At 36.8% G+C, this 24974-nt stretch overlaps 1 protein-coding gene across 1 annotated transcript in view; it reads right to left on the bottom strand.

Annotated features, from left to right (window-relative positions):
- Arhgef38 (Rho guanine nucleotide exchange factor 38) overlaps nucleotides 1-24974 on the bottom strand; it is a 127456-nt gene that overhangs the window by 74871 nt on the left and 27611 nt on the right. The window contains exon 2 of the mRNA XM_074041479.1: nucleotides 17563-17750. Within this exon, the coding sequence (XP_073897580.1) occupies nucleotides 17563-17750 (188 nt within the window). The remainder of the gene's footprint in view (nucleotides 1-17562; nucleotides 17751-24974) is intronic.

Below are 24974 nucleotides of genomic sequence, written 5' to 3'. Positions count from 1 at the left end.
AATCTAGAAAGATTGGCAGTTTTACTATTATAAATAAATAACTCTCCTAGATAAGGCCTTCCTCATTCCCATGATTTCCACCCCCCTCTCTCTTTAGAGGATTTTAATAATTTTGGTCAATTGTAAACATCACCTTTTTCTTCACACTCTGTTAGATATTACTACCCTGACCTCAATTGAGAAATATATTTTTAGCCTTCTAATTTGGTAATCAAAATCCCACCACTTAAGCATTCCAGATTCAAGTGTATGACATATATACAACATGTGTAGAAGACAGAAGAAAATAAACAGCATTGTTTTTGAGGAACATGGTGATTACCACCAACCAAATGTTCCTTTGGAAATTGTTTCTAGAAAAAACTTTAGTGCTTTTATTTGGGATGATTTATCAGTAAATCCAGGTTGAAATAAGGTCTAATTTGGACTCTGCATTTATTCTAGCCAATGATATTACAACCCAAGTAGAGTAAATCCAACATGGGCATCATCTGGCCTGGTCTAACAGAAACTTGGCCCCATCTACTGTTCTGTAAAGCGGCTCCACAGACGACATTATGGTGAGTCTTGGATGTGTTCCCTTAATTAGATCACTCCATCATTAATGCCAAAAATGTCAAATCCTAATTATATTACGCTGTAACAAGTTGAGTAGGAGTGGAAGAAAGCCGGAAATGTATAAAATATGTACTTAAGAAGTATGACCCAGTGGGAACATTCTTTGAGGAAAGAGCTACGTCTGGTTTTATTTTTTAGTGAAGAAATTGATAAGCGGATGCTTGTGAGACAGAAATTGAAGCAAGTGGAAAAAGAGGATGTTGGCAGAAAGCCCTGGCAACCACTGGGCTTGGATAATTATCTAATTACAGTAGCATTTACTCAGACAGTTGGCTTCTAGATTACAAAGCTTTTCGGGGTAAACTTGCCATTATTCCATCAGGTTTTTCAAAACTGCTGATTTGTATGTGTGAAATTTCCTGCTGTGAAACTAGATTCTAAACTGGCTAATTGAGCCAAACTACAAGTTGAATCAATATCACAGCTAGACAGCAAGTTTTTTTTTTTTTTTAACTAATCTTGCACCTAAATAGCCAAGTTACCTGGTAACTGCCCAGACCATTCCAGGCTAAAAATTATTAATGTGGACCTACCTACCTTAGTGTGGAGATGTCATGCTACTTCCTATGCAGGAAGGAGGTTGGGGCTTTGGGAGAAACCTCAGCATGTACAGAAGGAGGACAGCTCCAACAGAGGTGAAAAGAGGCCAGAATAGAGACTGTGGTCAAACTTGAGAAGTCCCTGAGTTAAAATCCTGGTTTGAGTAATGATAGAAAAGTAAAGTACTTGTACTAATAATCTTGGGTGAAAAATAAGTAGTTGACCAAGGATCCCACTCCTCTCTATCTTTGTTCCTCTTACCTGTTTTGACACAGGGACAGGTATAAAAGTTACTTGGTGGGGGTTTAGGGTGGTCTTCAGGTTTACCATCCCTTCCTACTTGGAATCTGTGTGAGATGCTCAGAGGAGAAGAAGTACTGCTAGGAAGAACCTTTCTGAGCTGAAGAGCCAGCAATTTTGTGATCCTTCTAGAAATTCTAAAAAAAAAATTATTGAATAAACACTATAATTTTATTGTCTAAATATGAGAAAAAGTAATTTGGAAACTGTTTGGAACAACCAGTGAAATTATAAGAAAAATACCTACATTTTTATGCTTCCAAGTTTGCTAAAAATTATATTTAAAGTTTCGTGGCTGGGCATGATGAGTGAAGTACATTTTTGTGCTTTGATCATTTGAGTGCTCCTTGCATGTGTGCATGTTTTTATTCTTTCTTCTTTGTGCACACATACTCAAATTGAGAGCTTAAAACGAAATTCTTAACTTTTTCAACAGAACAGCCATCTCCTTCAGGTCTAATCTCTGTGAGAAGCTACTATTATGAGGAATGACTTAGCTCAACACTTAACAATTTTTTCCTATTTAATAACAGAATTGCAGAGTCTTAATTCTTAGCAATACAAGCAAAGACTAGGAAAGTCCTGGATTCACTAAAAATAATTTGAAAGATTAGGAAAATTTCTTGCAAAATTTAAAAAAATTGCTTGAGATAGTTAAGGAAGACAAGAGGAATGAGAATGAATTTGATAACAATATGGTGGGCTGTTGAGTGATGGTAACCTGGTATCAGGCAGAAACTAGGAATAAAACTGTCATGACGTCAGAACAGCTGTCCATCAGGACCTCCCTGTCATAAACCCTGGGGGTTCCAGGGGTTTAGTCATTCAGTTGCTGGCATTCCACACTTTGTCCTTCAGGGAATCTTACTTGTTTTAGTGCTCTGATCACATTACCTAGGTTTATCAGGACTGCTTGAAAGTTTCAGTGGTTTTCCATGCTTCTGGCTGGGAACTCTGGGTGGCCAGTCTTTGCATAGCTGTCTCTTCTGCAATGTGACACTCTAGTAGCTGTTTGATCGCAAGGTACATATGATAGTCTATGGGTGTTTCCTTTCCCAGGTTGTGTCCAACAATGATATTCAATATTGATGGTAAACATATGATAGAAGGTTGAAAGCACACATTTCCTGCCTCAGTGCCAGTTGAGGTGCTGATTTCCTGGTTACCAAATACCGAATTGAGTGTGATGATTTGCCAAATGTGAAACCTACAAAGAGTGGATTGTTTTAGAACAACCTATGTTTACCCCAGGCCTGAGAAATCTTAACAAAGCCATGGTAGTAGGAAAGTGATGGTAAAGTTGGGCTGAACTGTGCTCTGACAAGTTTTAGAGGCAATGAATGCTTCCCATGGACAAGCTACGAACCCTATAGGGAGTTGAGCTGTGCGAGCACATCTCTGATGCTGCCTGCATGATGAAAGGATAGACTCTGAATGGTCATGCTACATATCTAGGGGCTGCAGATGGCTAGTTGGAACAGATACAGAACCTGGATCAAGTCATCTTCAGAAAAGAATTCCTACCTCCATCATGCAAATTTCCAGAAAAAGTCCAGAAGAGCACCTGTAAGGGAGTTACACTATTATATTTGGAAGACCCAACAAATGTAAAGCCAGTTCAAGTGGGCCTTTCCCCTCTCCTATCTGTCCTGAGGGGCGCTGGAGGAGAAACAGGGAGGAAACTACCCATGCTCCCCTTTCTCTTGCTGGTGTCCAGGTGAAGCAGGCCTGATTTGGGGAGAGGTGATGTCAAAGTCAGAGTTCAGTAATATCTGGGATTGATGTTCTACTTTTTGAGTTGAAACTGTGTTTCTTATTAAAGTCTATATGTAAGTGTGAAATTAAAAACTCGGCAGTTTTTAAAACTCCAGCAGTGTGGGGCTGCTGGAGTTTTAATCCAGAGGCAAGGCAGCATTTCCACTATTTGCACTTTGAACAATGGAAGAGAGATAATTATCAAAATATCTTAATTACATTTGAAGTCATGCTTATTCAGCACACTGGTTATCACAATAAGGTGCCAGAAATTCTCCTATATTTTTATCACATACATCTTATTTCGTTTATTCTTTAGGAAGTACTGTTAAAGCTGCTTCTTCGGTGGAAGAGCTAAAACTCAGAGAGGTTAAAACATTTGTGCAAAGTCACATAGTTGTAGGTCATAGAGTTGAATTCAAGCTGTAGTTGGGGCTGCTCGATTCAGCATTCCGACATTTACCTACCACACTAGGCTGCCTCTCTGCTTTGCTGGGCTAACTTGGAGTGTTCCCTAGTATTCAGCCAGGGCAAACCTCCTCCCCAAGGACTTCCAGGGCTAAGTTGCTCTGCCCCCATAGAAACTGCACGTGCATCAACCAAGCCATTTAATCACAATACTGTGAAATTATTAATCCACAGCCTCCCCTGAGTGACTACAAGTGCTGGAGGCCAAATACTATGTTGTATTCATCTCAACTTCTCCAGAACTTAGCACTCATGTTATAAAGCCATATTGAGAAAGATTACCAGAGACAAAAGGTAAATAAAAATCTGTCAGGTTTCAAGTATTCACGTGGAGTTCACTGTACCACAAAGCACAGTGATTAAGCCCTAGGCTCTAGAGTCTGGCTACTTAGTTCCCATCCCATTCTGTCACATTCAACATGTGTGACTTTGAGTAACTTACTTAACCCCTCTGTACCGTGCTTTTCTCATTAGTAGGTCCACTTACCTGCTGTATGAGGTGATTAAGGTGATTGGGGAATATGTGAACTAACATAAATAATGTCCTTAGAATAGTGCCAGCATGCAAGTAAAATTTTAGCTATTTTTACATTTCTCAATCTAAAAAAAAAAGTGTTCACGGGTCCATTAAGTGATGGTTCTGCCAAAGCATTCGTCCAGAGGCAGGGCAGGACTTTCTCACTACTAACTTTGTGAGTACTTCTCATAGCATTTTGAGTTCTCTGGATCTTGAGAACTACACAGGGAAAAGAAGCAGGAGTGAGGGTTGGATTTTAGGAAGCAGAGTGAGTCCCTGAAACATTTTAATAAATTCTAACTTCTCTCTTTTGAGCAACTGCCTGTTTGTTAAGAACCTAAAATCCCAGTCCAGTGTTGTTAATTTGCCTGAGTGGTAGAAGAGGCTCAAACTCAGCAAAGTTTGCATTTTGCTGAGCACACTCAGAATGATGGAAATGTAGGTCAGCCCTGGAGTAGGGGCAGGTCTTTAATCCTGGGGTATTAACCAAATCACCAAATGATAGACTCTAAACCTTAGGACTGATGCTGCCTCTCTCCTCTGTCACTTCTACCTCTGATATTGATAGATTAACTGTGGGGAGTGGATTATGAGAAGCCTACATAAGCACAGTTGTGCTCAATGACAGGCTGAGTTTGGCACGGCCCCAGCTGCAGACAAAATGCAGCATAGCTGCTTTTCTTAAGTTGCTTTTGTTCAGAGAAGTAGGAACTGCAGGTTTCTCTTGTTACAATGTCATGCCCTTCCCTGAGAACTGTTGCTCCACCTCCTTGTTTACTACTGGATATAAAAGACTCACTGAAGGAGGACAAGAGGATTTTTGATGGAGGATTTTGATTGGCTGCCCTTGACGCTGGCTGGTGCGTCTCTACCAGAGCAGCTTTGTGCATGGAGAAATTTATACACAGGCTTTAGAAAAGCGAAGCTAAAGAAAAGCTAAAGAGAACATGGGACAGTGCAAGTCTAAGTACCGAGACTTTAAGAGTTATGCTAATGGAGTTTTTGGACCCAGCTGCTGTTGTTTGTCTGCAAGTCTGAGCATGGAGGCTTCAGAAAGCTGAAGAGAAAACATGGGACAGAGTGAGTCTAAAGAAAGAGACTTAAAGAATTGAAAAGAAGCAAGGTTTTAAAGAAAGACTTTAGAAGCAAGAATTTAAAGAATAAGAGAAAACAAACAAAGTAATAGAAGAGTTAGTAGAGTAAAAGAGCAATGAGGCTGCTGTGTGTCTCCATCCGAGCTCCCAGCACACCTTGATCCCAATTCTGTGCATGTCTGTCTATCGTTTGTCCTTTCTGCATCTCCTGTCGCCCCCAGTTAGATTCAGTAGAACAAGGGCGTGAGAGAAATCTCACTCCAATTAACCACACTATCTATAGCATTCAGTTAGCCTGTTTGACTCATTCTGTAAACTATCAGTTCTACTTTGTGCCTCTGAAAAAGTTTATAAACTCACCTTTTTTTCCTAATCCCCAAATCCATTTACCTAATATTTTCAGATTAGTCTTCACGAAGCCTAAATTTAATTGGGTTTTACAACACAATTATAAATTCCTCTTCTTTGAAACACTCATCTCTCCTTTTACGTATAGAAAATACCTCAAATTCCTCAGTCTGGCAGTTTTGTATGGTCATGACCCAGACCCACCTTATCTTATTCCAATTACTTTTATTTTTATAAGACCCTCTATTCCAATTAAAAGAATGACTTGTTTTCAAATTTGTCTTATGTTAGCTCACCTAAGACTTTGTTCTTATGGCCTCCCAGTGGGCTCATCTTCTGACCTTGCTTCTGCCTACACGATGCTCATGTACAGCAGACCTTCCTTTCCTTTTGAGACTTTCTAGACATCTACCCGCCTGAGTTTGTTCATGTATTCATTATTTTAAAGTCAGCAAACACTTCTTGTCATCCATGTGTAAGACACTATTTTAGCTACTGAGGATGTAGCAGTGAACAAATTAGACAAACGCCCATGCTTCATAAAGGAGACAAGAAAACAAGATAAATAAGTATAATATACAGTTATGAATTTAGGGTTAAATACTCCTTGAAGGTAGGCTCCATACAATGCCCCAGAGCTCCCACTGAAACATGAGTCCCAAGCGGCTGCAGAGCTACCTGATTCATCAATGTACCCTAGATTGTCGTCCCTTCTCTTTCTATTTAATTTGCTCATTCCTTCACTGAATTTCTATGGGATAATCTCTTAAATAAATGGCTTCTTTTATAGTCATTTCTTCTGAATCTGTTTCAGAAGGAGCCTGGTCTAAGATTGAAACAATCAAGGAATGTTTTTACTGGGTAAACCTAGAAAGAAGTGATGGATAGAGCTATTTGTTATCTTGGGAAAAAGTATTCAAGGCAAAGAAAACAGAAAGAGCAGAGGGCTTGAGCAAGCATTGCTGGCTTGCTCAAGGAACAGTGGGAAGGCCAGAAGGTCAGAATAGATGAGGCCAGAGGGAACAGGGGTCAGCTAATCTGGATGTTGTAATCCAGCATGAGACTGTTGCTTTAATCAGGGTGAGGTGGGAAGCCACTGTAGGGTGCTGAGTGTGTGACATGATAATGTAAAAGGATCACTCTGGTTGCTTGGTTAAACAAGAGTAGAAGAGAGATGTATCACAGGCTATTGTAAGATTGTAAGTGGTCATTTAAGCAGAGTGAAAGTAAGAAAGGAAGTGAGACATGGTCTAATTCTAGATACATTTTAAAGGCTGAACTAATAAAATTGGATGATAGATCTGATATGGGGTTTATGAGAAAGAGAAAAGTTGAGTTTGTCTCCAGGGCTTTTTGCTTAAGTAACTGGAAAAAAATTCAGCTGCCATTTACTGTAAGGAGATAAACTGCAAAGGGTGTGTTTTAGTCTATTTTGTGCTGCCATAACTGAACACTTGAGACTGGCTAATTTGTAAAAAATAAATAAAAACAAGACTGAGGGGCTAGCATTTGGAGAGAGAATTTTTGTAGTGCCATCCCATGTCAGAAGGCAGAAGGGGAGGCAAACATACACAAGAGCAAGAGATGTACAAACTCCCCTTTTAATAAGTCCACTCTGATGATAACTAACCAACTCCTGTGATAACAGCATTAGCGGTACCCTGGTGATCTAGTGACCACTAGTTAGGTCCTACCTCTCAATACTGTTGAATTGAGATTCAGTTTCTAACACGTGAACTTTAGAGGACATATTCAAACTCTAGCAGGAAGCAGGACTTAAAGGAAAAATTAGGAACTCAATTTTGAGCATGTTAAGTGATTTGATAAACTAGGTCAGACTTCAGAGAAAATGTTTGGGCTATAGATAGCAATTTGCCAGCCATCATCATGCAGGTGGAGTTTAAAGCCGTGGACCCAGATGCGTTCCCCAACTGCGTGAATGTAGACTAAAGAAAGGAGATCACACCCTGAGTTCTGAGCTATTTGAATGTTTAGAGAGATGGGGATCATCCAGCAAAGGAGGCTGAGAAGGAGCAGTCAGAGTGGCAGGGGAAGCTTGCAGTGTGAGGAATCCTGGGAAGACAGAGGAAGGGAATGTCATATGCTAATAACTCAGGGAAGTGAGTGCTTCCTTCTGCTAATGCCTAAAGCAATTATTTGCTGCATAACTAATTAGCAAAGCTAATCAGGAGCTGTCTTCTGTCATGATAACTTGTACCATCATCTTGAAGTATACTGGTAATTGGCATTTGTGTCTCTATGTGTTTATGAGTCATTTCCTTGACCAGACTACACACTTTTCTGGGGCAGGATTATGGCATAAATTTCCTTATCCTTATGCAGAATTCAGCAAGAGGCATTGCGTGCAAAAGGCACTTTTACAAGCATTGAATCTTTTAATTTGCATATTCAATGAAAATATCACATCCTTTATGAAATAGTGCCAAGTTAATCTGTCTGGAAGTCATCTGTCCCTTCTCTGAACTCCAGTTGGGCTTAAATCTGCACTTATCAATTATTGCTTGGCATTACAAGTTATCTTTTCATAGCTGTGAGACTTATCACCTTAACTAGGGGTTTGTAGCTTTTTGATGTATCTTTCATACGTCTTTTATTCTCCAAAGGACCTAAAATTAATTAACTCATGTAATCATCAACTTGTCTGTATCTAAAATGTTTTAAATAAGTGTTTCTTGCAATGCTAGGAATCTCTCTGTATAGCTATCCTCAACTCAACTAGCAAAAACACTTTGTCTTCCTTATTAAGCTTGTCTCTTTTCTTCAACAAAACTAGTGATAAAGGCAGAACAGGAGCTGCCTGGAACTGAGAGGGGAAGGGGGGAGAGGGTGGGGGAAGGGAGCAGGGGGGAGAAATGACCCAATGTATGCACATGTGAATAAATGAATAATAAAAAATAAATATTTCTTCATAAAATACTAATTTCCCCAGTGTATCCTTCTTTTCTAACCCACTGTTATTATTTTTTAACTGAACATTAAAGTTTATCTGTTCCTAGTCCAGTGTTATTATTCTTTGGAGTTCAAGGTGATACACACAGCTACTTTGATCTATGCCCAAGTAAACCTGCCCCAACTTTGCTAGCATTTCATTAGAAAGGTTTATGACATCATTGTGATAATCACAACTACTGAAATTTTCTTGCTATCCTCGACAAACAAAAGCAACTTAAGATGGTGGTTTGTGCATCACACTTCTGAGAAATGAAGAGATGAGCACATGATCACTGTACCAGGCTGACAGGATGGCATTCTTGGACATTAGAACAGATCTGCCTATCACATCTCTTTTTCAATTGTGAGCCCTCCAACTACTGCACTGAATTGGGAAATTCACTCATTTATCTCCTCACTTGGCCCAGCAGATTCTGGACTATAGATGTAAAATCTGGAAAATACTTAGGGTGACTGAAATGGAACTTAAGAGGAGGGTTTCTGTCAGAAAACAGTAATGCGAGGATAAAAAAATTTTCCTCATTTTTTTAGCTGAGGCTTTCTGAACAAGTAAAGATAAGGGATTTCTGTCCAATAAAAAGAAGTTCCACATACTAGAACATTGAAGTATTGTTTTCATACTCATCTGGTTCTGAACCCAGTGTGACAGTAAGCTATGTATTGTCCAGGATGACAAAACTGAAATGTCCTTCCTGAGGAAAATGGAGGTGAAAGCCCAATGGCTTAGTGTTGGTATTTAGAGAGGCCAATTAGATACAAGTAGTAACACTGTCACTTTGTGCAACTGCACCATGTGCTTGTGTGGTTTTCCCTTTTGAATTTAACATCTCACAATTATAATTTTCTCCAACACATAGTAACTTTCTTTATTAACAAAGTTTCAGAAAAGTTCCATTGAAGTTTTTGTTTTAGTTTTCTAACATGACTTCAAGTATCTAACCTTATCATGGAAGAACAGCAGTCAGATTATGTAATACATACTAGAATGCCACATGGAAAGGGGAAATTAAGTCTGATTTCAAAAAGCATAGAATTCTAACCTGACCATATAGATCACAGGATTCCCCATTGTGACATGATATTACTTATCATAAAGATAAATATTTGTAAAAGATTAAAGAGTATCTCTATCAATGTTTAAGTGGACTTACAGTAAGAATATAATGTGTTAAAGTCAGCATATTGGCTCAGAAAAGCTAGTACGTAGGAGAATTGGAAATTCAAGTGCAATTCTTTTGAGTCATTGCTCACTATCTCAATTATAGTTAGCTGGAATTGCTTTGATTTTGCTCAGATTGTTATCTAATGTAGTAGCCAAAATTCCTATTTGTTCTCTGGCTTTCTGGGAATATTTTATTTTGCTATCAATCTGGTTTAGAACTCTGTGTTCACTAATGCCTGTGAGGTCTTGTGGACTGAGGAGTTTGAACTCAGACGTTGCTGGATTCTACAGTGGGAGAGACTAGATGGAGCAGAAGGCAGAGCTAGTGAGGGGCTTAGTTGGTTTTTACCTCAGTTTGTTTTACAAGCTAGAAGAATTTCTGGTATTGCAATCTTATCATGGGGAAGAGCCAAGATACGTAGGAGATTATTATGCATTATATGTTTTCCTATAAACAACCTAATGTGTGTCCTTATACCTAAAATGTCATCTCTATGTCCCCAAATTTACAATAAAAAGAGAATTAATCAGAAAGCTTGAGAGTAAATAAGGTAAATGGTAAGAAAAATTTTATCCTTTCATATAAAATTGTACGTGTGTATTTAAAAGGATAATTTAGTTAAAGAAATAAAGGAAGAGACATTGAAAAGTAAGCACATAATATATCATGTGTGTATATATATAAATATATATAGTGCATTATGATCTACACAGACACACACATACACACATATAAATATATATTCTTTGGCAATCCTAGGATTTGAACTCAAGGTCTTAAAAATTGGTAAACAGGTACTCTACCACTTAAGGCATGACTTGAGCCCTTTTTGCTTTTATTTCTCAGTGTCTTGCGTCTTGTGTGTCTGCCTGCGGATGGCCTCAAAGCCCAATCTTCCCAGCTATGCCTTCCTTGTAGCTGGCATTATAGTTATAATCCCCAACACCCAATTTGTTTTTAAGGTAGAGTTTCACTAACTTTTTACCCAGGCTAGCCTCGAACCTGGATCTTCCTATTTTGACTTCCTGCAAAGTAGGGCATTATATTTTCGATTAAGATTTTCACTTTGGAATAATTGTAGATTCATAGGCAGTGGCTAAAAAAAATAATACAGAGGAATTCCATTCCCTTTCTCAGTTTTCCCCAATGGTAACATCTTGTGGTGGTGGATTTTGTTGTGGTGGAGTTGTACATTAACTTTAGTAGGTGGCAGAGGCAAGAAGCAGAATTCCATGGGCCCTGTAGGACCTTCCCTGTCTTGCCCTTTGAAGGAGGGGCAAATTAGAGATTTGTCTTCTCTAGCTTTCTCTCTTTCATGTCTCCCTATCCCCCTGAGGGAAAGGTTCAGTAGGAAGTTCATAAGGGTGTGATAAGTCACACAGAACAATTGCTCAACCTCATCCCTGACATCAAGATACTGAAAGAACACAATGTCAACCTAGGCATGAGTAAAAGCACTAGTGAGCAGCATTGTAAATTGGTGGGGGTGGGGGGGGTGGTGGGGAGGTGTCTCTAAATCTAAAGAGAGCATCAGCGTTATTCTCAACCATATGGTCCTTCAATAAGTAAAATATTTTTAATTAATATTTCCAACCAATATGTAGTATTTATGATTGAAAACAAAACATGTAAATAAATTCTTCACAGGCACAATGTTCCAAATGGTACCTAGAATATAATTCTAACTCCACAGAATACTTGAGCATGTATCCATGTATCTAGGTAAGCCAAACTGTTTCCAGTTCTTATTTCTAAGTAGCAGAACTATAAGTGATTAGTTTCTTCTATTATTTTTCTAATGAAAGTTATTCATAAAATTGTTGCCGTCTAGTATCCAACTTTTAACAGAAACTTCTAATGAGCTTTTGCCAATATAAAATTATATTTTACCATTTCTCAGAAAACACAATATTTTAAGCATAAGCACAAATCCAAAATAAATCACACACTTTCTCATTATATAAATAAAAATCTGTCAAATGTATGGTCAATATATATGCTGCTAAATACAATATTCTCAGAAGGGTATAAAAAACTGGAAATGCTGTCAGTCTCTAGGGAAGGAAACCATGTTGCTGAAGGTCGCCATAGTCCCCTTGAGATCTTTGGTACGTTTCTACTATCAAGAATTTTAAAAATTGAAAAACAAAGAAAAATAAAAATTTGTACTTAAATTCCTGTAACTACTATTCCTTTTACCTTTTTGTGAGGTCCTTACACATAAAACCCTAATCCATTGTTAGACTGGTACACTCTGGTTTGATTTATTTTGATTTACTGCCAATATTCATAATCTCTTCTATTTGGATAATAAATAACTAGAACTCATTTTCCCACTAAATATTTCAACACTGAATGCTGTGAATACATTTGTCTTATTTGCAAAAGCTCTCACAGCGATGCTATTGAGTAAGATGCAACCTGTTTTTAGTTAGATGAAAAAGCCTGTTTGTAGAAAAGCCCTGAAGTTAAGATTAACATTTGTGGGCTGAAGGAGTGGCTGAAGTGGTAGAGCACCTGCCTAGCAAGTGTGAGGACCTAAGTTCAAACTCCAGGATACCCCACCCCCGCAAAAGATTAAAGTTTGCAGCTATGATTGTCACAGAACAGTTGTCAGTCAAGGGCTAGATCTAGTCATTTAATTATATAGAGTTCCTTCAGAGGAGCTAGATAAATCTAGTGTTTTTCTTATTTTTCAACTTCCTTATTCCAGCATTCACTTATACAAAGTGCCTTGTCTTTATTGGGTGTGGTTTAAGTTTGAGTTTACATAGAGAAAAAACAATGGATCAAATGACCTGCCAACAGTCTCTTCCAGTTTAACATACACAGCTGAAATATTTACTTATCTTGCTTCAGGCTTAATGTAAGCATGATTTGCCTCAGGTCCCCATGGTGTAACCATGGTGACCTGAAAACTGTTAATTTGCATATTTCAACACTAACTGATGACAGGTGGGTAGTGTGGATAGGCTAACAGTTAGGAGGGTAGTGAGGACATGAAGGAGCTAATGAACATTATGAGATGGTAAGTTACTACCCAAGCACTTGTGTAAATGTTTGCAAAAGTCATATGAGTTTCTGAGTACTTATTTACTTAATCAAAGGTTAAACTTTTAAGAAGTGGGAAAAGGGCAGATATGACATAAAAGAATTCTGAAAAAATCTTAAAAGAATTGCTATTATAAAATTAACTGAAGGGGAGAAAATAGATTATTAGTGTGAAACTAAGGAGGATACAATAAGGAAGACAAAGAGCATTAAAACATACCTAAAGAGAGAGAGAGAGAAGGACCATTTGTGAAAAATCAGCAAGGTATACTCTCAAAGAGGATAACATAGGAAATATAAGTTAAAATTGTGAGAACTATAATTTATAGCATTAAGAGCAAAAGTTAAGCATATCAAATAAATTACCACAATGGAAAAGCTTTATTTGACATGGTCAGAGTTACCTGTTCTGATAATTGCTTATAAGCATTAAATAGGAAACAGGAAATAAGAAAAGAAAAAACAGCAGACAAAAATAAAAACACAAACAAAAATTAGAGAACATATGTAAGCATACAACTCAGCCATGACATTCTTATTACTGAAACCAGCTTGATCAGCAAGTGGCTTCATATTGGCAATATTTTCATACTTAATAAACTTTCTATTCCATTGGATACAAGTATGGACTATGAATCCAAGGGGAGACATTTTCCTACATATTTAGTCTTTTTTATATTAATCACTAACTTATCATAGGGACAGACTTTTGGTAAATTATCTCCTTGTTTTTAAACATGTTTGAGACATATATATGTTTATATATTAAATATTTTATATTTAATTTTAACGAGAAATACAGACAGCATAGAACTCTTCTAGGATTTTTTTTTTTAAGATAGTAGATAATGTGGATGAGAATGATCCGGTACTGAAGGTAAAATTAATTATTAAGGAGAGAGAAAGAACACAGGCAAGAATAAAAGTCTTGAAAAAGCCTGAGGAGATAGGGTCTGCTGTATCAGTAGTGAGGTTATCCCACTAGAAGCAGGACCTATTGGTTTTTTGTAGCAGAGGAAACCAGGGTTATATGAATGGAGATGCAGTTAGATTGGTAGATACAGTATTGGGAGTGCATACTTTCTTAAAGAAGTGATGGGAAAGGACATAGGCTGAGATTCATGAGCGAAGAAGGAGTGTTTGAGGTGTGAGGAAAAAGATGTCAGCGAGTCCCTCAGAGACACTATTGGGTATTCCATGTGAAGAAAATGGTTTTGGATTTTAAGAGATTGGTTTTCCTCCATAAGTAAAGATAATATAGTAGACAGAAAATTGAACTTCACCAGTGTAGGATTTTTTCAAGGGAGTAAACAAAGAAATAGAAAAAAAGGGAATTGAGGTCATATGCAAGGAGTGATTATAATGAAAGACCCATGGAAATTAAGTCAGGTGTGGGCTTGATGAATACAAAGGTAATAAGATTCCAGGTGGAATCAAAAAGTTGTTAGAGACAGAGTGCAAGTATGAATGGGCTGAAAGAAAGAAGGTGAGGGCTGGAGAATCTGTAGACTAGAAATTCTCATTTTCAGGAAAAAGAAGTTACTTGTACTAGAAAATTATAGGGAGTAGATGAGATGGAGTTGGAGAACAGTCATTGGATATGAACAAGGCAAAGAACTGAGAGACCCATGTGTTATATGAAACATTTGTATGAAAACTGAATCCTTAAAAAATGATGTCAGAATTAGGGAAAGAAAAAAAGAGGATATGAAGAGAATGAACAGGTTCCTGAATTTTTCGAGGGATAGTTGACTACATCACAAAGATAAGTATATAGTGGTAGATTTTTGATGCTATATGTATTTAATATTAACATCTTAATAAGTATGCAAGTGAACATTTTATTAATATACATTAATATTTGCCAGAATGAGTTTATATCAGGTATTACTAGTTTATGAGAAAGGAAAGAAGACACACCAAAAATATTTTATGTACTTACAAATGACACGAGATAGCAAATTTTTATGATCATGAATATCTCTACTCTTTCAGAAGTAATACGAAATTGCTAAGTTTTCATACAGTTGGTGACTATTCATACCTTGTGACTTGGGAACTATGAAAAGATTAAATGAGAATACTGAGGAAGTAGTTAAAACAGGACTTGACACATAGTAAGTACTCAATAAAAACTCATAATGGAAAAACAAAAAAGACTTGGTATGACAGCCTGCTTTGCTGCTCCATGTACTGTATTAAACCAGAAAAAAAAAAATCCTAAATCAAGGATCCCTTTGCACATACTGGTATTTCCTGGTGTGTAGGCCAGTTTGTTTTTCTAATAATATTTCTAAAGAATCCTGTATTAAGTTTATATTTATGAACTCTGCTTCTGAATTTTGTAAGTACTAGGGAAAAATTGAATGACTGGTATTAGGACAACTGGCTAGCAATAATTTTATGATTTTGGAGCATATATTAAGAAACTAAACCCAGAATCAATAATTCTGTGTTCTTATAAAATAATATGAAATACATAATCCCTAATTCTTAACAGAACAAAAGACATGGATACAAAATGGGATTAAAAATACAAAAGGCTAACCTATAAGAAGATTTTTATGGAAGGAGTTAAAGAGAAATTTATAAAATACAAAATGCTCTCTCAGGGCTAGTGGAGTGGCTCAAGTGGTAGAGTGCCTGCTTGGCAAGCATAAGGCCCTGAGTTCAAACCACAGTGCTGCCAAAAAAAAAAAATGCTCTCTTAACCATTAGTGGGAATGAAAATTAGAACAATGTTGAATTTATGCTTGGCAGTTGACAATTTTTACCAAAATCTTAATTGTGTATAATCTTTGACCTAGAAATTTATTCTAAGGAGGTAAGGGGACAAACACCCAGAACGTAAGTGCATCTTAGAATTAGTAAACATTTAGAAGTATTAGATAGAAGTCATGAAAAACAAAGGTCAAGAATGAAAAACACGTCATGCTAAGGGGAAGGCACTAATGGGAGGGGGAGGGTAAAAAAAGGAAGTAAAGAAGGTGAAAGTAACGAAGGTGAATATGGTTGATGTACTTTCCCTGTAAGAATGAATATAGGTATTTAAACCTGTTGGAATCACCATAAAGGGGCAGGGGTGGTCTAAGATAGAAAGAAGAAACATGGAGGGGATGAATCAATTTGGGATATAATACATGCATATATATATTCATATATATATTTTATATATGAAATGTCATAATGAAAGTCCCCATGCAGCTATCTTAAACAAACCCAAATACCTTTTTTTAAAAGGCAAAGGCTAGGAGGGTAAAATGGGTCCTGTCTGGGAATTGACACCAGAGGGAGGGGGAGAATGTCGGAAGGGTGAAGGAGGTGAATGTGGTGGAAATATGTGCTCATGTATGAAAATGGAAAATGAGACTGTCGAAACTCTTATAAGAAGGAGTGGAGAATAAAAGAGAATGATGGAGGGGTGAATTTGACTGAGGTATATTACAACCATTTTTGTAAATATCACAATATACCCCCAGTACAACAATAACATGATAATAAAAATTTTAAAAAGAAGTCATGAAAAGATGCATAAAATAGATTGCTGAATGAAATAAGGGTGTTACAATATATCATGTGTAGTTTTGATCACATTTGTGTAAAAAGATATGTGTGCAAAAAGACGTGTGTATGTTTATGTAAGTATCCAAAAACCTAAAAGGATGTTCCAACTATGTTAACAGTGCTTTTCTTTTGAGGAGAGGCATATATGCCCATTTTTGCTTTCTATTTTATATTTGTCTACATTGTTTGAGTTGTATAGAGGATCTCTTACAATGCTGATGTAGATTACTGCTCCTAGAGTCTTTGCTCTGCCTAGAACTTCTATTACCTCCTTTTGTTCTCTGCTCAGGTGGCCCCATTCATTAGAAAGGTCTTTATTTACTACTCTATTTAAAGTTGAAACACCACCAAGTTTCATGCCTTTTTCTGCTTTAGTTTTTCTCAACTGTAGTTAACACCATCTAATGTATTTTCATGTTATCCCTTTATTTTTTTGTTTATTGACTGTCTCTTCCTTTCCTGTACTAAAAAGTAAACCCCATAGGGGCAGGACTTTTTTTTTTAGTGGCAATCTGTATTGTAATGAATGAAAGAATGGCTGAAATAATTCTCTCTCTCTCTCTCTCTCTCTCTCTCTGTGTGTGTGTGTGTGCACCTTCATTCCTACAAGAAATTCCCTGAAAAAGTCTGATTAAAGGGAAGAATGGTTAACTTAAAAACGCTTCAGGTTTTGTTTGAGGCCATCCTTACCAGACAGAAAAATTTGTCCTAACATTCAGGTCAATTTTGATGTCAAATTTTATTTAGCTAAATAATCATAAGCTTAATTAGCTCTCGAGATTGAGAGAAAACTTAACGTTCTTTTCACTTTTGAATCTGTGATTAACATTGAATTAAACTGGGTACCTTGTTCCTAGCCAGTGAAAACCTGTTGCTCAAATTTTGCTACACATTTTGTGGAAATATGAGAACACACAAAAACTGTGAATTTTCTCCCAGATATTTTAGAATAGTTTCTTTTGCTAAATGGAGGGATAGTGGTATACCTCTTCTTGATCCCACAAATATGAGTTTGATGATGTCTTGTATGAACTTGAGACTGGAAGCTATGATAAAGACATACCACCCACTGATATACTTTGCAGCTTTGATTTTATGGTGCTGTCAATCCCATTTAGGACATGGAAGAAAAAAAAAAGAAAAAGAAAAACAACCTCAAATTTGCATCTACCTGTTTGTTTCTGAGGGGTTGAACCACTTCCCTAACGCACAGCTCCAAATCGTTGACGTAATCCCTTTCTGTCTGTATCAGCTCCTTGATGATTTTTGCTCGCTTTGCCATCATCCTCTTCATCTGATACTCTTCCTCCGGGGTTGGGGTCTCAGCTGCAGAACACTCAGCCTGTGGAGTCATCTTTTCTGTTAAATGAAAACATTTGTATGAAATGAAAACCTCTACTAAGTTTTCTTTTTCCTTCAATACAAACGATGCAGATTTTATCCGCAAGGAAAAAGCTTTAGGGACCCTCTTGGTGTATTCCATGGAAGTGTTATGTGAATTCCCCTAAAGGTCAGAACCTTACAGAACTATGAACAAGAGAATGAACTATTCTAACAAGTCATTAAATGATGCTCAACAGTGACAGCTTCTTTAAAACATCCCATTGCTAGAAATCTTAGGCTATAAAGCTGATTTTCAGGTCGGAAATAGAATGTATAAAAATCCAGCTAGATAATTTCTAGGCATGTTTACTTTTGAATTAATTACTAACTGAAATGCTTTTCAATTTTGTTTGTTTCTATTATTAAAAACAATTATCCATTATTCTCAGTGGGTAATGCTCAAATGATTGCATGTGATTGGGGGTTTCTTTTAATTTACAATCAGAACCCATGAAGTGTGAGGCAGTGTCAGATTAAACAAATTTCAACTGTGATTTTCATGGCTTATCTTCAATACTATGCATATCTTATTATTTCAAATTACTGAACTACAAACCTCACAGTTTTAGTTCACAAATTACAGTACTGAGATGTTGAAATAAGTGTTATGTCTCACATGTAGCTTCAGCTTTATATGAAGTATTCAGGTAAGAAAGCTAAATATCTTCAAGGACAAGCTTCCTACAGCAATGTATAATTTTAGAATCTATGAAACAACAGATCATGAATTCAGAATATAGACCAAGAAGTCAGAGCAGACATAGAGACATCAGAGCAGCGTGTGCGTGTGTGTGTGTAAATGGATTTGCTTCAAACTTAAAGCTTAATTTTAGTCTCTGCAGTTTCAGAAGAAAATTTTATCCATTTAAGGTTAATATGAATCTTGTAACTTATGTATGAGACATCTTTAATTTTTGTAACCACTTTCTGAGAACACAGAACTCTATGAAGAGTCTATAAAGAATTTACATAGGAAAAAAAGCATAGGTCACAGTGTATAAGTGTAAGTAAAGAAAGGCATTCTCTTGGCTGACTCCAGAAACAAAGCTAAAAGAACTGGAGAAATGTTTAGGAGAGGAGTTAATGGTTTAATGTAAAGAGGTTGCCCCAAGAATGTAAGCAGACACTTCAAAAAGTAATGAAGCTTCCTCTCTCCCTGCTCCACTAACTTCAGGAGTTCAAGCAAAATCTTAGTGATCAAACATCTGTGGAGAATTCAGTAAAGGTAATTCCAACATTGAGTTGTATTAGGTTGAGCTTTGGACGACACAGATTTTGCCTGGTATCAATATTTCCTTCATTAGGAAAGAGGGTAGTTTTGACCAATGGTGTTTAAAAGCACATGGTTTTACAGTGCTTGGGTTATTTAGAGCCAAAGAAATAATCCACATGAGCTATAACAGAAGACAGAATCCATGCATGGACAGAGGACGGATGCTTGGAGCATTCTGCAGCCTTCATATTGTGATCTGTGTCATGGGAATTTTGGTGTGCTTGCTAGTCTGTACTACTTTTATTGGAAAGTAGAAGAAGCCTGTCTCTCAGTGCCCCAAATTTAAAAAGACAAGTTACAATCAGGTGTCATTACTATGTGTTATTTTGGATATGGAAAAGAAGAAAGTTATGGTCTAAGGGGAGATGTAATGAGCTATCTGTGTTCATAACCATTGTGAGATTTTGAAAAAATTAAATTATATATATTCAGGGTATATGTAATGTTTTACATATACATCGTAGTGAAATGACTGGGTGGGGGGTGGGAGACTGAAGACAGAGGGGGAGTGACAGGGGCTTCTTTTCTCCTGGAATATACGTACAGTGCACAGAAAGAAATTTCACTAGCAAAACTGACATGACAAGCCAGTACAAGGTATTTAACATTACCTTGAAAATAAATGGGACACCATTGAAAAACTGTTATTACCAATGCTTTTCCAAGTTCTAAACCTTTTATATCTTTTTAAAAAAAGGTTTACATGGATCTTCTTAATTTTTGTCAAATAAATATCCCTAAAACACATTCTCAGATACCTTTGCTTCTAAATTCCAGACCTCAATTACTATGCCAAGTTTTATTTTTGGTGGCACTGGGGTTTGAACTCGGGGCCTGACATCTGCTAGGCAAGCTCTCTACCATGGGAGTCACTCTGCCAGCACTACTGTCATTTTAACTTATTTCACAGCTCTTCTAGTTGCTGTACTTTTAATGTACCACATTTTAATTTTATTAGCATATATTAATTATACAAAGGATTTTGTGAAATTTCCATAATGTATGTAATGTACTTTGATCATATTAAACCCCTGTATTACTTTCTTATTTCCTATGACCCTCTTTTTTATTTTGCGATTTTAATGGATTCATTATTCTAATTTTATGCATGTATATGAGGTACTATCATATTTACCTCTCCGTTGCCCTCTTCTTTTGCCCTCCCCCTTGTATTTCTTCCTCCTTAACAGTGCTCCTTTTATATTCATGCCTTATTTTTAGGTTTAGATTCCATACTTGAGAGAAAACATGCAACATTTGCCTTTAGTATAATGGTCTCCAGTTCCATCCATTTTCCCACAAATGACACGATTTCATTCTATTTTATGGCTTAATACTCCATTGTCTACATATTGCACATTTTCTTTCTCCAGTCATCGACTCGTGGGCACCTAGGCTGATTCCAGAGCTTGGCTGTTGTAAATAGTGCTACTAGAAACGTAGATGTGCAGGTATCTCTACTGAATGCTGACTTACATTCCTTCAGTATATGCCCAGGAATTTTATGGTTGGATCATATTATAGTTCTCTTTTTAGTTCGTTGAGAAACCTCCATGCTGATTTCCATAGTGGCTGCACTCATTTACATTCCTACAGTGTATAGGGGGTTTCTGCCCCATCCCCTCTACCCCACATCCTTACCCAGCTTTTGTTGTTGTTTGTTTTCTTGATGATTGCCATTCTGGCTGGGGTAAAAGGGAATCTTGGTGTCATTTTTATTTTTTGTTTGCATTTCCTTTATTTGCTAAGGATGCTGAACAGTTGCTCATGTATCTGTGAGCCATTTCTTCTTTTGAGAACTGTCTATTTAATTCATTTTTCCTTTTATTAATAAGATTACTTAAACTTTTGGGGTTTAATTTTTTAACTCATTAATTATGAGTTAAATTTTTAACTCATATTGATCCTTAATCTGCTGAATAGCTGAAAAAAATTTTGTGCAATTATGTAAGTTTTCCTTGATTCTGGTAATTATTTCATTGCTGTGCAGAAGCTTTTTAGTTTGATGTGACCTAATTGTCAGTTTTTGCTCTTATTTTCTAAACAACTGGAATCTTATTCAGAAATTCTGCCTGTGCCTGTGTCTTGCAGTGTTTTCTCTATTTTTTCCTATAGTAGTTTCAAATGTTACATTAAGCTCTTTGGTCCATTTTGAATTGATTTTTGTACAGAGTGAAGTTTCTTTGTTAATTTTTTCTTGTCTGTATGACCATCTATTGGTGAGAATGGCACCCACTATTATTGTTTTCCAGTCTGTCTGCACTTTTATGTGCAGTAGTGTTTGTTGTGTGAAATTGGATCTACCGATGTGCAGTGCCTGTATGTTGCACCATCCTCATGATTGCTCCCTTTATCAATACGAAGTGACCTTTTATTTGACTACTTTTGCTTTGAAGTCAGCTTTGTCAGATATGACCTGCTTGCTTTCAGGCTTCATTTGCTTGGACTCTGTCCATCCTCTCATTTTAAGCCTGGTTTTGTCTTTGCCAGTGAGTTGTTTTTCTTGTAGGCAACAAATGGTTAAGTCTTTTTTTTTTTTAACTGAACCTGCCAGTTTGTGTGTTTAGATTATAGAATTGAGGCTATTAACATTCAGAATTATTATTGAAAGGTATGTGGTAATTCATGTCATTTCATTGTTTTTGCAGTATTTGGTTCTTTCCTCTTTCTCATTTGATTATCAACTCATCTGCTGAGATTTATTCTTTATTTTCATGGCTACGTTTATTTTCCTCTTCTGTATGTCAGATTTCTTTAAGTATCTGAATGGTCATGAATTCTTATAGTTTTTGTTTATCATAAAACACTGTTTATCCTTCAATTATTAAGGTACTTTGCTGGAGAGAATAATATAGATTGCCAATTATTTTTCATCAGGACTTGAAATATATCACTCTATGACCTCCTTGCTTTCAGTTTCTGTAGAGAATTTGCTGTTATTCTAATGGATTTGCTTTTATATGTGACTTGGCACTTCTCTCTTGCAGATTTAGTATTCTTTCCTTCTGTAAAATTAATGTTTTAACTTAATATGACATGTGGGGGTGTTCTTTTCTGGTCTTCTTTATTTGGTGTTCTACAAGTCTCCTGTATATGAATGAACATCCCTTTCGCATAACTTGTTTGCTGTCATTTTATTGAATACATTTCCTATGCCTTTAGTTTGTAACTTTTCTTCTTTTTCTATGCCCATGACTCATAGACTTATTTCTTTCATGCAGAACAGATATATATATTTAAGTAAACTATAAAAACATTTGCTTTTCTTTGACTAATGAATAACAGAAGTATTTATAATTTCTTTTTAAATGTGCTACATTATGAATTTTTAGGTTTTTTTTAATTTAAAATTTTATCAGTGTAACTTAATTGTACAAAGGGGTTCATTATGATAACTACATAATGCATATAATGTACTTCAATCAAGTTTATATTATTCTTTCTTAATCCCCCCTCTCTCCTCTTCACATCTTTTAACAGTTTTTAGTGGGCTTCATTATTCTATTTTCATATGCATATAAAATGAATGTACTTTTGAAGTATTCATCCTCTCCTTTCCCCCCTCCAGTTTCCCTCCCACAAGCAATGCCTCATTCATAAGTTTATTCTTTCACTGGTGTCCCTGAGGTCTTGCAGGTTCTACACATATGTTATTATTTTTCCTTTATCTTTATATGAATATTCTAATTCATCTACTTTGTCTTGAAGCTATGTTGTTCTGTCTCCCACTTGCTCCAAAAACCCTTCAATTTGTGCCTCCAGGAGCAACAAATGTCCAAATCTAAGGGGATTTTCTGAATGTGTCAGAGAGTGAAGGGGGGGATGGGTAAACAGCAATGAATTCTGGATTGAAAGGGGGAAACTGAGGGACTTGGGCACTCTGCCTAAAGGTCTCAGCATTTTAGATTCAACCCCATGGTTAACTCCCCTTTGCACATGAGGACCCTGGGGAGATCACATGGTCCATGGGACCTTGGCTCAGGGATCTTATTCCCACCTGGTAACAACCCATACACAGTCGGGAGGTGGAGGCTGAGGTCTCTGTCAGGTTTGGGCTTAGAGCTTTATTTCAGCAGTAATCCTCAGGCTATGGGGCCAAAACTCTCCAGAGAAGGCAAGACCACTGACATCTATGCCTGTCACTGCCCAAGCTCCCCATTGCTTAAACTTCTCAGAAGATCCATGTCAGATTTATCCTTCTCCATGGCCTTTCTTATGGTCATTTCCTGCTCAGACACTGTGGCAGGGTATCCCCAGGCTCTATGAAACATGATGTCCTTGTTTTCATGTCCCCACAGTAGCTCAGTTTCAAACAATACCTCCTCTCAAGATGGTGCCTGGCAAGAGCACGCTGAGTTATGAGAAGTGACAAAATATTTTTCGTCTCCAATGCTAACCTGCTACCACACAGGAGTAATCAAATCCTTGCACTGGGTTTAAGGATTGTGTGAAATGTGGGCTTATCCAAAGCTAGGTCTGTCAATGTGTCACCAGGACCACATGGCTTACCTTACCTTGTGTTTGTGTTCTTTCCCCACTACCAGGGAACCAGAGTTGGACCTATAGTTTCCTACTTTTCTGCTGTCCAGTCCTTTATGATTCCTGATGCTATCCCTTTCTTTCTCTTTCCCAAATATAGTCTCTACTTGTTACCCTGACTTTTCATTCACAGAGTCTAACAGTTGAACTTCTAACTGATCATCTTGCCCTGCCTCCCCACATCAGATTCTTCAAATTAAAAACTATTCAGATTTTCTAGTACTCCTCAGCAACTTGTCCATAACCAAATAATGGGGGTGAGGTAGGGGGAGGAGCATGGTGGTTGAAAGAAAGTGATATTCTGAAGTTGATATACAACTTCAAAACCTTCTCCTTTCAGGTATAAAAACCTTTTCATGGAATTCAGAGTTGAGCAACTTGAAAGTTATCATTGTTTGCCCTTTTAACTCAAATTTACTGCAGGAACAAAGACTTGACTTGCATCATTTCATGATCTTATCTCTAAACACTTCCTATATTTGCATTTTTTAAACCAGCAAACTCTCCAGAATGTATTGTGGACACAAAGTTTTGTTTCTATAAGATCCTTCTCTACCTTAAAATTTTTAGTTATGCTAAGTTTTACATATAAGCCTATTTGTAGCACAATATTACCAGTACACTTCACCCGTATCAGCAATCAGTTACAATCTTTTATTTCTGGATAAGGAAAAAGAGAAGCTAGGTGTTCAGGAAAAAAGAAATACAGCCTTAGGAATGAATATTTTTCAATATTTGAAAGAGACTGTGTAAAAACCAAAGTGGAACTAAGATTAAGAATACAGGACATTTAAATTATTATAACCAAAACACACCACTGTGTGTGAAAACATTACCATTCAGCTGACTCCCATTTGCACATCCTCTGTTTCTTTCACCTTCAATTTTATTTTTTATTTTTCTAGAAGTAATGATGAATTTTCACTGTTTTAACATATTTCATTGGTAACAAATATGGAGATTCCTAGCCAAAAGTTCACATTAAGGAAGGTCGCTGTGGCTTGGAGGTAGATAGTCAGTGTTAAGTTTGACTCTGTCACTCACAACAGACTGTGGGGGACACAGAGCCTCAGTTTCTTCTTCTATAAACGATGAGTAAAAATCATCACAATGTTTTCATGAAGACTGAACTAAAGGAACAGCAGTGCATGGAAGCCCCTTGGGATCTTTAAAATAATATAAGTATTAAGAATTTCCACAGTCATAGGAGTACTAGGGTTCCTCTCCCTACACAGTCTTCAACTTTCATGGTTATTTACCAACTTTACTATCATGTGAAAGCATACTCATACAACCATTCTGTTTTTCACATTCAATGAAGTATTCAGTAAATTACACAAGATAGTCACACTTCAGTATAAAATAGGCTTTCTGTTAGATTATTTTGC

Source organism: Castor canadensis, chromosome 9 (genome assembly GCF_047511655.1).
Source record: "Castor canadensis chromosome 9, mCasCan1.hap1v2, whole genome shotgun sequence".
Taxonomy (NCBI): domain Eukaryota; kingdom Metazoa; phylum Chordata; class Mammalia; order Rodentia; family Castoridae; genus Castor; species Castor canadensis.
Note: the sequence above shows the minus strand (reverse complement) of the source record. Positions and strands in the feature narration are given on the sequence as shown.